This window comes from Lynx canadensis, chromosome E1 (genome assembly GCF_007474595.2).
Source record: "Lynx canadensis isolate LIC74 chromosome E1, mLynCan4.pri.v2, whole genome shotgun sequence".
Classification (NCBI taxonomy): domain Eukaryota; kingdom Metazoa; phylum Chordata; class Mammalia; order Carnivora; family Felidae; genus Lynx; species Lynx canadensis.
In genome coordinates this window covers 48,986,476-49,000,811 of record NC_044316.2, presented here as the reverse complement: position 1 = coordinate 49,000,811, position 14,336 = coordinate 48,986,476, and the positions used below count along the sequence as shown (strand labels likewise).

At 51.7% G+C, this 14,336-nt stretch overlaps 1 protein-coding gene across 1 annotated transcript in view; it reads left to right on the top strand.

Moving 5' to 3' along the window:
- Window positions 1–289: 289 nt before the first annotated feature.
- Window positions 290–14,336, top strand: part of FAM20A (FAM20A golgi associated secretory pathway pseudokinase) — a 49,930-nt gene continuing 35,883 nt past the window's right edge. The window contains exon 1 of the mRNA XM_030296046.1: window positions 290–681. Coding sequence (XP_030151906.1) covers window positions 290–681 — 392 coding nt within the window. The remainder of the gene's footprint in view (window positions 682–14,336) is intronic.

Here is a 14,336-nt window from a genome sequence, read left to right as displayed (position 1 = left end):
GCCCCTCCCTGCCGCGGGCTCCCGGGCCGGCGGCGCGGGGAGAGAAGGTGCCGGAAGCAGGGGCCCAGAGGCACCATCCCCGGGTCTCCAGTCCACGCGGAGAAGAGACGCCCGGCAACACCGCGAGCCCCCGCGCCGCCGGTCCCCAAGTTCAGGGGCGACACCCCTCAAGGAGGGGGAGGGGTGCGATCCCGCGCGGTGAGCACCCCGGCCCCATCGACCCCGGCCGGCCCTCGGCGCCCAGCGCCCGCCCGGGTCCCCGGAGACGCCCGCGCGCCCCGGCGGGGCCATGCCCGCGCTGCGCCGGGACCGCCTGCTGACCCTGCTGCTGCTGGGCGCGCTGCTCTCCGCCGACCTCTACTTCCACCTCTGGCCCCAGGTGCGGCGCCAGCTGCGGCCCCGGGAGCACCCGCGGGGCTGCCCGTGCGCCCGCCGCGCCGCCTCCCCGGGCCCGGCCCCCGCCGCCGCCTCCCCGGCCCCCCGCGCGGCCGCGCGCAACTTTTCCCGAGCCGGGCCCGGGCCCGAGCGGCGCGGCGGCCGCGGCTCCAAACTGCAGGCCCTCTACGCCCACCCGCTGTACCGCGTCCCGGAGGAGCCGCCGCTCCTCGGGCCGGAGGACTCGCTCCTGGCCAGCCAGGAGGCGCTGCGGTACTACCGGAGGAAGGTGGCCCGCTGGAACAGGTGAGGACCCCGGGCGCGAGGCGCCCGCCGCGCGCACTGCCCGGCCCCGCCGCGCCCCCCGCCCCGGCCCGCCGCGGCTTCGCCCAGCGCTCCGGCTCCGCCCGGGCGCGGCGGGTGTGCCCTGCCCGGACCCCCACCAGCCGTGGCGGGCGGCAGAGCTCAGCCCCGAGCGCATCTCAGCGGGAGGAAAAGTTTCTGTGCTGCAGCCCCGCCAGGAAATGCTCCGAGCCCCTCCCCTTGGGCTCCTGGTTCACTCCTTAGCCCCACTTGTGTTCCCTGGCCGGCTACCCGCCTCCTTCAATCCTCGCCCCGATGTGGGAAGCCGCGGCTGGAGTTGGGCGATCCAGAATAGGTTCCCAGACAGAGCCAACTCCAGAGCTGGTTCGAATTCCGCACTTAGCTTTAGACCTGGGTGCCTTCCAGAAAGCAATGCTACTCCCTGAAAACCCAGCTCATTCTCTTAACTTACTCCAGTGCCCAGGTCAGAGATCACAAGAGGTCAGCTGGGGCAGAAAGCTAAGTGGTTGGTGCCCTGATCGGTTCTGTTTAAAACGTGGCTTGTCCCTCTGGTGAGTGCTAGAACCTGAAGGCGGTTTTAGTGTTGTGGTGATTTGGGCAGACTTGGTTCCAGGCTTGAAGCTTTCATGCACGGAGATAAAGATCTACCTGGGAATTTTTAAGATCCAAAGCAAAATGCAGAGGGGGAAAAAAAAAAAACAAACATATTTAGGTTTAAATTTAGAAGGATATATTTGTAAAAAGGTGCGGGGGATGTGGGGGGTGGGGGGGGTGGTTTGGAGAAGGCTGAGTGGTGGATACTGAGATCCCCAGGTAATGACCGAGGACGTTAAATGAGTTAGAGCTCTGTTTTGAAGTACAGACTTGTCTAAATATCACTCACATCCAGAGTTCACTTATGTACCACACCCATCCCTTTCCTTAATGCAAGAGATTTCAAAATGAGATGTCATCGGATGGTTTCAGAGTCCCTGTGGAGGATGGGTAGACCATAAATCGCCGTGGAAACTCAGTGCGAGCCCAGTTTAACTGTTTGCTCGTTATTCTGTGGTGCTAGGACCGAGAGAGGGCTTTCAGAAAGTAAAAAAGACACAAAATGGAGAGCTATTGGCTGAAATCACTGTGGTGAATTTCAACTGCAACTCCATGGCTGACGATTTCATATTAGAAAGGAAGTGGTTCTCCATTTCATGGCTAATTGTGCGTAATAAAAAGGCACTTGGAGACGGCTCCTCAGACACTGTCATTTTCAGCATTACCTTTCTTTCGTCCATAACGTGGGCGGCCGGATCGATGGACGAGGAAATTTTGCCCTTAGAAGATTGTCCGCACATCTGTTGACGATTTGAGAAGTGAGGGGACTTTGACCAAAGTCACTGGCTCTTTGGCAAACGTAGCCCCACAGTGTGCACATTTTTGCCGCCTTCAGGTTCTTCCTGTTACTTTGGTCCTGAAGGGAAAGCCTAGGGGAATGCTTGGGCAGAAAAGCAAAAATCTTCCTCACCAATCTGTCCGGCAATCGATTTGGAGCTTGATTTCTACACCCTTGTGTGTCACAAAGACGCATTTACGGGCCAGAAATTGTTTGGGTCATTTAACGGCGGATCGACCAATGAGGGCTGGTGACCTTGCTGTATTCGGAGGGAACAGGGTAGTTTGGTGGGGTTGGTGGGCGTGTGACCCTTGTGATATTTATTTCCCTCTCCCTTTTAATCCTTGAGCTCTCAAGTGAGGTTTGTGGCTGAAACGGGTGAGTAACCTGCACTCTCGAGTACCGAAAATGGATCTCGGTACCTACCTTCACCCGAACTGTCTGGTAAATGCCAACGCGATGATATTAATACGCATGTGCATTGTTACTCACGGCAGGGTTAAAAACGGAACCTGAAGACTCCTTAGCGAGTGTGAATTTGAATCACGCGCCTTGTTCTGTTGTGAGAGACAGTCCCCCATTACCTAAAGCGAGAGAGTGCCCTGATGAATATGAAGCCCGCATGCCTTTTCCAACGTGCAGGGCCAAGGAAGGCTCCAGAGTTCGGTGCAGACAGATAATCAGAACAGACAGCAAAGGAAGAAATAGTGAATGACCTTGCTAATGGCTTATCTCTTGCACGGACTAGCCCTCCATGTGTGTGTAATGATGTGAAGTCGGAAGGTATCTTTCTACAACTGTGAGCTCACTACCAATAAAAGGTAGATAATGCCCCATCTTCTTCCCCCAGCACATTCCTTTTCGATTTCAGTGGAAGATGCGGCTTATACGTCGTTTTAAACGTCTCAGGTTTCCGATCAGTATTTGTTCATCGGGTGTCAGTATTCGGTTAAGTTGAAATGCAAAAGATACATCGCGTGTCGGGTGGACAGTCTCGTGCTATGGGGCCCTCAGGCTTTCTGCAGACCTCCCCAACCCACTCCTTTCTCCCTCAAAATGTAAGTAAGTGTGGCACAATCCAAGTGAAAAATGCAATCAGGGAAAATGTTTCTGTCGGGTCGTCGGTCACTGCTCACAGCCAGCGAGCCAACGCCAGGCCCTAGCAGGCATGATGACACATTTGGCACCTGTCTTGAATAGTGAAAAGGACAGAACAAAGAGCCAGGGGAGTATAGTCTTCACTACTTCAGGCCCTAAACCAGCCAGCAGCAGGAAGCCTTTTCCTTTCAAAGTAATGGATGGAAGGCGGGGCTTACAGATGGAAGGCGGGGCTTACCTGGCGCACAGGTAACTGTTCACCCCACTGCTATCCTTGCCTCGGAGGCTGGGCTTTCTGGGTTTGTGGGCTGGGCTGCTTCTCTGCCCACAAGCTACCCAAGCCAGACAAGACCTGTCCTCTGACGTGTCAGAAGTGGCCGGGCCTTTTGCCCACATATCTTCTGTTGGCTCCTCTGTAACTCTCTGGTCTTGACAGGCAAGGCCAAACAGGGTCATGCCCCACCACCTCCCTCACCTCTCACCCCTCACCCCCCTTCCCCATGCCCAGACTCCTGCAGCCAACACATAAACGCAAGCTCCCCACTCCCTGCTTTTCTTTCTTTGTGACATTTCCTCAGGTATCCGGAAGGTTGTGTCTCCCCACAATTACAGCTTCAGCATTTCTGAGCAGCGTGCGTGTGTATCTGTGTTCTCCGTCTCCTCCTACCTACTTGCTGTCGCCGAAAGCCTAGCCCTGTGTTTCTCTTTGAAAATCACAGCGAAGACACTGGGCAGCTTTTCAAACCTGACAGTTGTTTAAGGGGAGTAGATTGGCTCAAGTTTTTCCGGGGGAAGCTTTGAGAAGACCCAGCAGCCGAGGCAGATAGAGGAGAGTGGGGAGGGGAGGGGGGGGGAGAGAAGGAGCCAGGAAAGATGAAGAAGTCAGCTGGAAATGAGAACTGTCTGTTCTAAGAGGTTTTGAAGGCAAAGCTTCTTCCCACCGTGGCATCTATGGAATGAAAAATACAATCTCTTTATTCTCACCCCGTCCAGCCCCCCCAGGCCTGTACCTCTTTTTCTCTTTCCTGCTTATCTCGTGCTGGCCCCAGACCATTGGGATTGATTGGGAGCAGGCAGTGCAACTCGCAAAGCAGATAAAAGTCCAGGTTCTTACTCCTGGAGGGCGACCATTTGCTTTTCTCCCAGAGTCAACAGGGCCTTGGCCCCCTGACCGATTCTTCCGCCAGCGACGCCAGGCTAAGAAAGGAAATGACCTCCTTTGGTTTGAAAATGGGCCTCAACCCGACCTGTGTGTGACTTCCATTTCTCTTTTCCAATTAGAGCTTTGCTTGACTGGTTTGGGAAGGGCTGTTGATTTATATCAGTTTCCGCATCCCTGGACTTGTAGCCCGGGGAAACCTCTTCACTCTCCTCAGAGTCACATCCTCCAAACAGATGGCGTCTGAGAGGACTAACCCAGGGCCATCTTCGGGTCCCTTCTCCCTCGTTCCAGAACCCAGTCTTCGCTGCTGTTTCTGCAGCAAAGACCTAAATCAGGGAGGCTCTCAGTGTTGTCCAGTCAAGGAGGACAGGCACTTTCTGTGTCCAGTTGTATCAAAATGAAGTCCTTTGGCCAAGGACTAGAGGCTGTTTGTCAGCTGTTCCATTGTTCCCAGTCCCCAACACTCTCCTTTCACCGCACGAAGTTCTCATCAATCCTGGGAACTCAACTGGTTAACTGCATGCAAATCCCTCTTCCCGAAACATGAAACATACTTGGTCTGGCCCAGGGACTCCCCGTACACGTGCTAACTTAGGCCTCACGGTTTCCTTAGAAGTAGGCATGTGCTTGGAGGCGCCTGGGTGGCTCTGTCGGCTGAGCGTCCGACTTCGGCTCAGGTCATGATCTCACGGTCCCTGAGTTCAAGCCCCACATCAGTCTCTGTGCTGACAGCTCAGAGCCTGGAGCCTGCTTCGGATTCTGTGTCTCCCTCTCTCTCTGCCCCTCCCCTGCTCATGCTCTGTCTCTCTGTGTCTCAAAAATAAATAAAAACATTAAAAAAAAAAAGAAGAAGAAAAGAAGTAGGCATGTGCAGTAGGCAGAATTCCAAGGTGGCCCCATTAGATTCCCAGCCCCGGTGTAAACACGCCCTCTTCTCATTATTCTACCAAATGTTAATCTAGGTGCTGGTGTCGAGGAATTGTACAGATGTAATTAAGGTCCCAGATGAGTTGACCTTGGGATAGACAGATTATCCCGGTGTGCCTGACCTAATCGCAGGAGCCCTTTAAAAGCAGGGAGTTTTCTCCGGCTGATCAAAGAAAAGGAAATCAGAGATCCAAAGTATGATATGGATCTGAGGGGCCACTGCTGACTTGAAGATGGAGGGGGCCACCTGGCGAGGGACACTGAGGACTTAAGATTGGCCCGCAGGCGACAGCCAGCAGGAAAACAGGGACATCGGTCCCGCCACCACAAGGAAGCAAATTCTGCCAGGGGCGAAAACGAGCTCAGAAGCAGATTTCTCCCCAGAGTCGCCAGACGAGAACTCAGCCTGGGGGACAGCTTAACGTCAGCCTTGCAGAGGCTGTGCCGAGAACACAGGTACGGCCAGGCTGGACTTCAGGCACAGAACTCGGTGACTGAACCGATGGGTGTTGCTCTGAGCCCCTGGGTGTGTAATAGCCAACAAATAGCAATAGCAAACAAATCTGGTACTGCCGTTGATTTCCCTCTATAGAGGAAACTGACGACGAGAAGGTTATATCACTTGTCTTCCAAAGTCAGGCAGCCAGCAAACCACAGGCAGGCTTCGTACCCAGAGCGCCTGGCTCCAGGATGCACGCCCTAACCATCAGCTGCACCACTGTGCATCTTTTGAAGTCCACAGGCCCTCGCTTTCCCTCTCCCGGAAAGGCTTTTCTGACTGCCTCCACCCACTCTGGCCCCTCTCTGACTATACCCCTCCTCTGCATATAAGACCATATTACTTTTTGTGACTGAGCCCCGTCCGGCTTCATGGCAGCTGCTAGGAGCTTCCTGGGGGAATGAATAGCCACTTGCTTCTGGCACGAAAAGCCCCCGGCTTGCACGTGGTCACGCTACCACATCTGTTTCATGGTTTCCCGTGGGGCTGGGAGGGGGCGGGGACAGCCAGAGTCAATTATCTGGGGAACGCGTCATGGGAAACAGACAACATCAGGATTTGGGGCCTGTGAGCAAATGGTCTGTTGTCTCCTATGAAGAAAGCCTCACACTGAAAGAATCCCAACTGTAAAATCACCCCATCTGTCGCTTTAACTCCTCCTTGTAAAGGTCTAAGACAAAGCCACCCTACTGAGACTTTCTGAAATTTGGAGCTGAGGTGGGTGTTCTCTTTATTGCAATAGCCTAAATGAAATCAATTAAAAAAAAAAAAAAAAAAGCCCCGAAGGAAAGTTGAGAGGGTGTCATATGCCAGGAAGAGGGAATTTCCTCCGCTTCCGGTACTTTCTGAGGAAGAGCGGCCAAGAAGTCTTGCTTAAAGAAAGTGGGAAGCACGGAGACCCTGAGTGAGCCAACGCAATCCCCGAGCTGCCCCTTGGCAAGTGCTGACCCATGTTTTTCTTGTGATTATTCATTAAGCTGAGGCCGACGAGAGCCTGTGGATTCTGCTGAAGTCGGCCTGCCTGTGGCCGCAAGCCGAGTGGGGGATACCATTCTCGACAGCTGCCGCTTTAGGGGAACAGAAGTTTCTAGGCCAAAGAGCATCTGCGAACCTGTTGTCAGAGGCAGGCGCACACATACATGCCTGATGAAAACCATAGCAAGGAGAAAACAAAAAGGGCTTAGCCCTTCTGGTGCCCTGTCACTTGGCAGAATGTCCTATGGCTGCAATGTGAAATCAGGACAGACTGGGTCTGAGTGCTGTGGAGACGCTGGCATCCGGGACTCTGAAGGGGAAGAACTGGGGGCGGCCAGCAGAAACGGGCTTGGGCGCGACGCAAAGTTAAGAATCAGAAAAGGGTCTGATTTATTGGATCCCCGAGGAACAGACCAGTTCCATCTGGAAAGCCACAGGGAATAGAAAACAGTGGAGGACTGTGGTTCCTAAGCCAAGAACCTGTAATAAGACTCAGCAAAATCCGGAGAGTAAAAGAGAAACTTAAGGAGTTTGGCACGGGGGCACATGGACTGAGAAGCTGGGCTATTAAAAAAAAGCTGGCCCGAGAAGAGATGGAATTTTAGAAAACTTGGAAGAGGTTGATGGGTTAGAAAAGATCTCTGCTGGCAGAAGGAAATCAGAGCTGCCTCTGGCCCTGGGAAGTCAGGCATAGCTCAGATAGCAAACTTGCGATCAATACCTGGGTCGTCGTGGAATCGTGGGGAAATATTTCTGGGGGGGCTCGTAGGGAAATATTTCTGATGTTGCTAACCAAAATGGAGTCTCTGCAGAGGGACAGATTGTCTCTCCTGGCCAATTCAGGTGTCCCACAGGGTCTCAGTTTCATTAGTCCAAAGGGTAGTTTTGGATTTCTGACTCATTTTTCCCCATGGCTGAAGAGTTACAAATTCTATAGGAATAGTGTATTTATCTGCACTTACAGCTCAGCCCATGTTTTCCACTCTGAGTTAAGAATTATGCACAGCCAATAGCTGTATTTTTTACGCATTCTGCGCCCCTTGGAACAGTCGGAGACGCTAGAGAAAGACCAGCCACAACTCCATCATCAAATCAAGCCCCTTATTAACCACTGTTTCATTGAAAGGGTTTTTTTTTTCCCCCCCACGGGAGGGGGAAGGGGGGCGGTCCCTGGACCCTACTGAGTTCAAGGGATGAGGTCTATGTTTCCCTTAAATGTTATGACAAATTTGCATTCTGTGCATATGCTTATTTTCCTAAGAAATAGTTTACTGCTTTTGGAAAGTCTACTTTGGTTTCAAGTGACAGAAACCCAACTCAAAGTAACGCAAGTAGGAAAAGGAAATGTAGAGACTCAAGTAACCAAAACCCAGTGAGGGCCTGTCTTAATCCCCTCCTGCGGCTTTGGGTCCCAGCTGCTCAAGGACCAGAGAGAAAAAGGGTGTCTCCGGTTTCCAAAAAGAAAGACAACGAGCAGAGATGCTGATTGGCCAGGTCCGAGAAAACAGCCAGGCTGTAGAGGGCTATGATTGGCCCAGCTTTGAGGCGTGCCCACCTCTCAGCCAATCCCTGACGTCAGGGAGGTAGAGTCATTGGAAACTGTGCATTCTCAGGCCAGGTGGCTCATCGAGGGGAGGAGCGGTGCACCTGGGTGTAGACTTCAAGGGTCCTGGAGAAACTGTCACCGGTGATGCTGGAAAGTTTCTCAGCTTAAGCGCAGGGCCCTTTCTGACTCCTTTAGCTACTGTTCTGGAGTTTTAATTGAGACTTGAAAATCGAATTCATTCACAACAAATTCCTAACGTGTGCGGGCTTTTTATACCAACCATTAAAATCCTCCCAAGAAGACAGGCATCTTCATTTATTGGGGCTTAAATCAACGTTACTCTCTTCACGGGAGCCCAAAGAAGAAACCGAGGTGGACCCAGCTCATTCATGGGCTCATGTCTCTTTCTCCCCAAAAGAGATTCCACTTCGAGCCAAGATGCCTGTGTGTCAGTCCCGAGGAAACCACTTACCTTCTTCAGGACTCCCTTCCTTTGGAATGAAGAGAGTGAACCTCTGGTCCCTGAAGGCTCTTTGCTGCTCTGTTTTCCAGGCACAGCACATCTTTGACCAAGATTTCTTCTTCAAGGTCTATCAGAGCGAAAATATGGGACAGGCATTTTTGAGATGTGCTCCATGAACTTCCAGGGTTCTGGGAGATGCTTCTCAAGTTCTGCAAATGACAGATTAATTTTTCATCTTGAAAGAGTGTACTTTAACACAATTCTGAAGTTCTTGTATGAGAAAACTCACACCCGATTGTGTTATACACACGTGGTAGCCTGTAGAGCCTGCGGCAGGTAACTTAGGTGGACAGATGGCTTCTCCTCCTATCTTTGTTTAATTGAGGAGTATTCTGAGATTGCAAGGTGAGCTATTAAAAACCGTCTCCCGTCCCAACTACTTATGTATGTTTGTCACGATTTTTTGTACCGTGCTACCAAAACGATGTGCGGAAATTAATCAGGTACTGAAATAAGACTACTTCTATCTGTCATTCCCCCCACTTTTGAATGCTTGAGCTCATAATCCAGTTTTCCTTCTTGTTCTTATCGATTAGCTTTTAAAAATAAGTTTACATATTTTAGCCTATAAATTAGATTTATAATAATAAATGACGACTTTGGTTTATTTCATACATTGGGATTCTGTGCAAGGTTTCTTTTGTAAGGAAGGTTCCACTTCTAGAAAATTTTTGAAAGCCGCTGATTTGGACTATATGGGAATAGAGTAAACATTTTTTCCTCTTTCCTCAAAAACTGATGGGCCTAGAACCCAAGCCCCCTGCCCTCCCTTACCCCCCTCGCTCCCAGCTATTATCACTAGTGAGAGCACGGCTACACACCCCACCATGGCTTTGCCAATGCTTGTGGCCACTTGAGCGAATGAGAGCATCTTTTAGGCCTTGTGTACTATTCCTGCTTTGCTGCACAGCAAATCATACCAAAATATCGTGACTTAAAAACAAGAACCGTTTACTGGTTCACGATTCTGCAAGTCTGCAATTTGGGCTGGGCTCAGCTGAGCGGTTCTTCTGGCCTCCTTGGGCTCAATGAGACATCTGTGGTCAGGTGCCACATAAACTCTGCTGAGCTAGGCTGTGTCCCCTCCCGGGGGGGGCCCCTGTCTGGGCCTTGACGGAGATGATGACGGTGGTTCCACATGGCAGTCAGCTAATCCCGGCTGCATGATGTAGTGGTGGAAGGTTACCAAGAGAGAGTGGAAGTGGGCATCACCCCTTGAGGTCCTGGCCGGGACCTGCTGAATGTCGCTTCTGCTGCCTTCTGTTGGCCAAAATAGATTAAAGCCCACGTGGGGAGATTTGGGTCTCCTGGCCGTTGGAGAGGAGGTGGTCTAATAACTTAGGACCGAGCAGAGGCTCCAAGGAAGTCCCTTTTGCTGGCCCTTGTCAGGCAGTGAGCCAGCAGCTGTAAGTGGCAACAGCCTGCCTCATGTGTCCGTGAGAAAGAAATCTAATAGAGCCCTTTAAAACTCGAATGAAGCAGTTGTGGACTGAATCATGTTCCCACAAAACCCATATGTTCAAGTTCTTACCTGCAGCGCACCTCAGAATGTGACTGTTTTTGGAGACTGGGCCTATAAAGAGATAATTAAGGTTAAATGAGGTCACCAGGGTGGGGCCTTAATCCCCTATGACGAGTGTCCTTGAAAGAAGCGGGAGAGACCCCGGGAGACACTTAGGTACGGAGGGAAGGCCATCTGAGGACGCAGGGAGAAGGCGGCCGTCCGCAAGCCACGGAGACAGGCCTGGGGAGACACCATCTCGGCTGACACCTTGATCTTGGACTTCCAGGCTCCAGAAGCGTGGGAAATAAATTTCTATTGTGTAAGCCACACCCGGTGGGTGGTATTTTGTTATGGCAGCCTGAGCAGACTAATAATACAGAGGCTAACTGACAGGGATAGTTAGGGCTAGTCTGCTGGCTCGGGCCTGCCTGCACCTCAGCTCCCTGGGGCACACGGCAAAGCCAAGCTGTCTCTGAAACTGTCCTCTCCCCCGGTGTGGTTCTCCCAGCTTCACCAGGCCTCCGGGCCTCCCTTTTCAAGCCCTTAAAAACTCCCTCGTTCACAGACAAGATGGCCTCAATCCTTTCCTTAGGGCCAAGTGATTAGCTCTTCGTTTAGTTTTTTTTTAATCTACCTGTTTGTGGGTAGACTTGAAGATCCCCCTTCTTCTGGAGACCATTTTTGAGACCAGAAGCCGACACCTGGCTCTCTGTCTCCCTGCATCCCTCCTAGGATGGTCCTCCTCCTCCCCAAGGCCACAGGTCCTCTGATTGATGGGCCGAGGACACAACGTCATCCTTCAAGGGTGCTTAAAGCCCGTTTTGTAAATTTGTAAACACTTCCTTTCCTGTGATCTGCCAGAATATTTAGAACAGCGATGAAAATTTGTTTTCGCTTATCAGGTGTGTTAAGCGCCTATTATTTCATAAGCAAATCTCCAAAGACCGCTATCTGTTATTTACCTACAGGGAATTTGTGATAATAATTGTTAATATTAGTAATGGCATGAATACGGAGAGTCCTTTTCACTACCCGAAGCTTTTTTTTTTAATTATTTTTTTATGTTTATTTATTTCTGAGAGAGACAGAGGCAGAGCGTGAATGGGGAAGGGGCAGAAAGAGGGAGTCACAGAATCCGAAGCAGGCTCCAGGCTCTGAGCTGTCAGCACAGAGCCCGACGCGGGGCTCGAACCCACGAACCGTAAGATCACGACCCAAGCCGGAGTCAGACACTTAACCGACTGAGCCATCCAGGTGCCCCTTTCCTGAAGCTCTTTTAAACAGTCTGTAATTCATTCACCATAGATTGGTGTTTACAGCCAGTAAGAGGTTGACCTGAGTGTCCCCATGGAAAGACATCCAGTCAATCTGTGTTTTGAAGCACAAATTGTTATAAAGCTGTGTTATAAAGCAGCGTCCTTGGCAACAGCCTGGGCTGGTGGGGCCTCAACTGTCTGTAGTGGATGCTATGCAGGACCCCCGGGGAAAAACTACGAGTACTGCCTTGTACGGAGACCATCAGAGGCCACACCTCTCAGAGGAGTCTCCATTGAAATGGACAGAAACTCCCTCAGTGAAACTTGATGGTGTCAGAACAACACAGGGAAACATTTGTGTGCCGTGTTTATTATAATCATAAGCATTATGTTATTCTAATAGAAGAATGAGAAACTGAGGTCTTCCCGTATCATTTGCTATCAGAAAATCAAATACCATCAAGGATGGACTTTAAAATATTTTTAATGTTTATTTATTTATTTTGAGACAGAGAGAGAGCAGGGCGGGGGGGGGAAGGGGGTTGGCAGACAGAGAGACAGAGGGAGAGAGAGAGAGAAAATTCCAAGCAGGGGGCATTTGGGTGGCTCAGTCGGTTAAGTGTCCACCTTCAGCTCAGGTCAGGATCTCGGGGTTCATGGGTTCGAGCCCCGCGTCGGGCTCTGTACCAACAGCTCGAAGCCTGGAGCCTGCTTCAGATTCTGTGTCTCCCTCGCTCTCTGCCCCTCCCCTGCTCACGCTCTGTCTCTCTCTCTCTCTCTCTCCTTCAAAAATAAATTAAAAAAAAAAATCCCAAGCAGGCTCCACCCTGTCAGGGCAGAGCCTGACATGGGGCTCGATCTCACCGACCACGAGATCATGATCTGAGCTGAAACCAAGGGCTGGACACTTAACCGACTGAGCCACCCAGGCGCCCCTGCCATCAAGGAAGGGTTTTAACGCCACACACTTTTTTGCTCCGTGGCCTGGACCCCTTGGCAGAGATACTTTACGAGACGTTCGGCAACAGCTGCGAGCCTGAGACGACGCCCCGCGTCTCAGAAGCTGGCAGCCACGTCTTTGAGCCATTGGGTCTTCGCGTTTCCTGAGCAAGTTCTGAGAAGGGAATTCCGTCACTGCGTTGGTTTCCTAGGGCTGCGGTGACGAATGTTTCCTTGCACACTTCTGGAGGCTGAATCTGACACCAAGGTGTCAGAGGCTCTGGGGAGGCGGGGGGGGGGGCACAAGTCCTTTGCTACAAGAATAGCTGCCAGCATTCTTGGACTTGGGGCCGCATCACCCCAAGCTCTGCCTCCACGGTCACATCACCTCCTCTTCCGCCCATGTGTCTCTCTTCGAAGGCCACGTGTCACTGCATCTGGGGCTCACCTGAATAATACAAGACCATCTCTTCTCAGAATCCTGAACTGTGTTACATCTGCACAGATGCCATTTCCAAACAAGGTCACATTCCCCGGTTCCAGGGATTTAGGTCCTGGACGTTAGGTGTTTGGGGAGAGCACCCTGCCCCCCGTACCGTTACGAATAGAAAGGCCGTCAGTTACCATTGTAACTGTCCCATTATTTTATGATGAGATAGATCATAAACATCGTTATGATCTATCTCTTAAAATAAATGTAGGGACACCTAGGTGGCTCGGTCGGTTAAGCGTCTGACCTTGGCTCAGGCCATGAACTCGTGGTTCGTGAGTTCAAGCCCCACATCAGGCCCCGTGCTGACAGCTGAACCGGCTTCGGACCCTCTGCCCCCTCTCTCTCTGCCCCTCCCCAACTTGCCCTCTCTCTCTCTCTCTCTCTCTCTCTCCCTCTCTCAAAAATCATAAATATTAAAAAAAAATTTTTAATGAAAAAATTTTAAAAATACAATACAATAAAATAAATGTAAAATAGTTGAGAAAAACAAGTCCAAGGGAAAATAGGACAGATGGGGCCTAGAGTGAAGAGCTTCTCAGAGCACTTCTGTGAACACCTGCCCACCCCAGAGTTAGTTAGCTGTGCTCGGAGACCCATCAGTCGTGTCTACAAGGCGAATGCTAGCCTGTGGCCCAGGAAGACCATAGGGTTCCCGTCAATTCCCCGGGGTCCTCCTCCCTCACATCCTACCGCTCAGAGGACACCTTATGGGTAAGGACCAGGGTCCTCCACCTTGGAAGACGGTCCCGTCAGTGACTCCGTGCACTCCCCAGCATGAGCGGCACTGTGTCCCAGAGCAAGTACGTGCAGTCATGTCCCCGTGGGCCGCACTGCCCAGTTCCCGGCACACGGGCCTGCCGGCTTGTCTTATCTAAGGAGAAAATCGACAGCGCTGAGGTTCCAGGGGAATGGGGAGCAGGTGCACCCTTGGGGAAGTCCTCCACCCCTCCCGCTGTCTTAGCAGAGCTTCTGATCGACACTGAGTGGCAGCGCATTTAGGGTCAAACTCCTGGAGGCACCTGGAGTGCAGCTCGTCAGGGTTGACATTCAGCGCAGAGAAACAGACTTGGCTGTTGGCTAAACTTGGAGATAAAAACAAAAGGCTCTTGAAGAAGGTCACAGATAAAAACAAAAGGCTCTTGAAGAAGGTCACAGTCGAACCAGACGGGTGAGTGGATTCAAAGCCACCGACCTGTGCCCAGCGAGGAGCCCAAGTTCCAAGGGCAGTCGGGATCCTCCCGCGATACTTGTGGATCTGCTGTGACAGATGGGCCAGAAGGTAATCGGTACCTCCAAGCCATATGCCGTAGCATGTGACTGCAAGATTTGGGGCTGGAAAAATA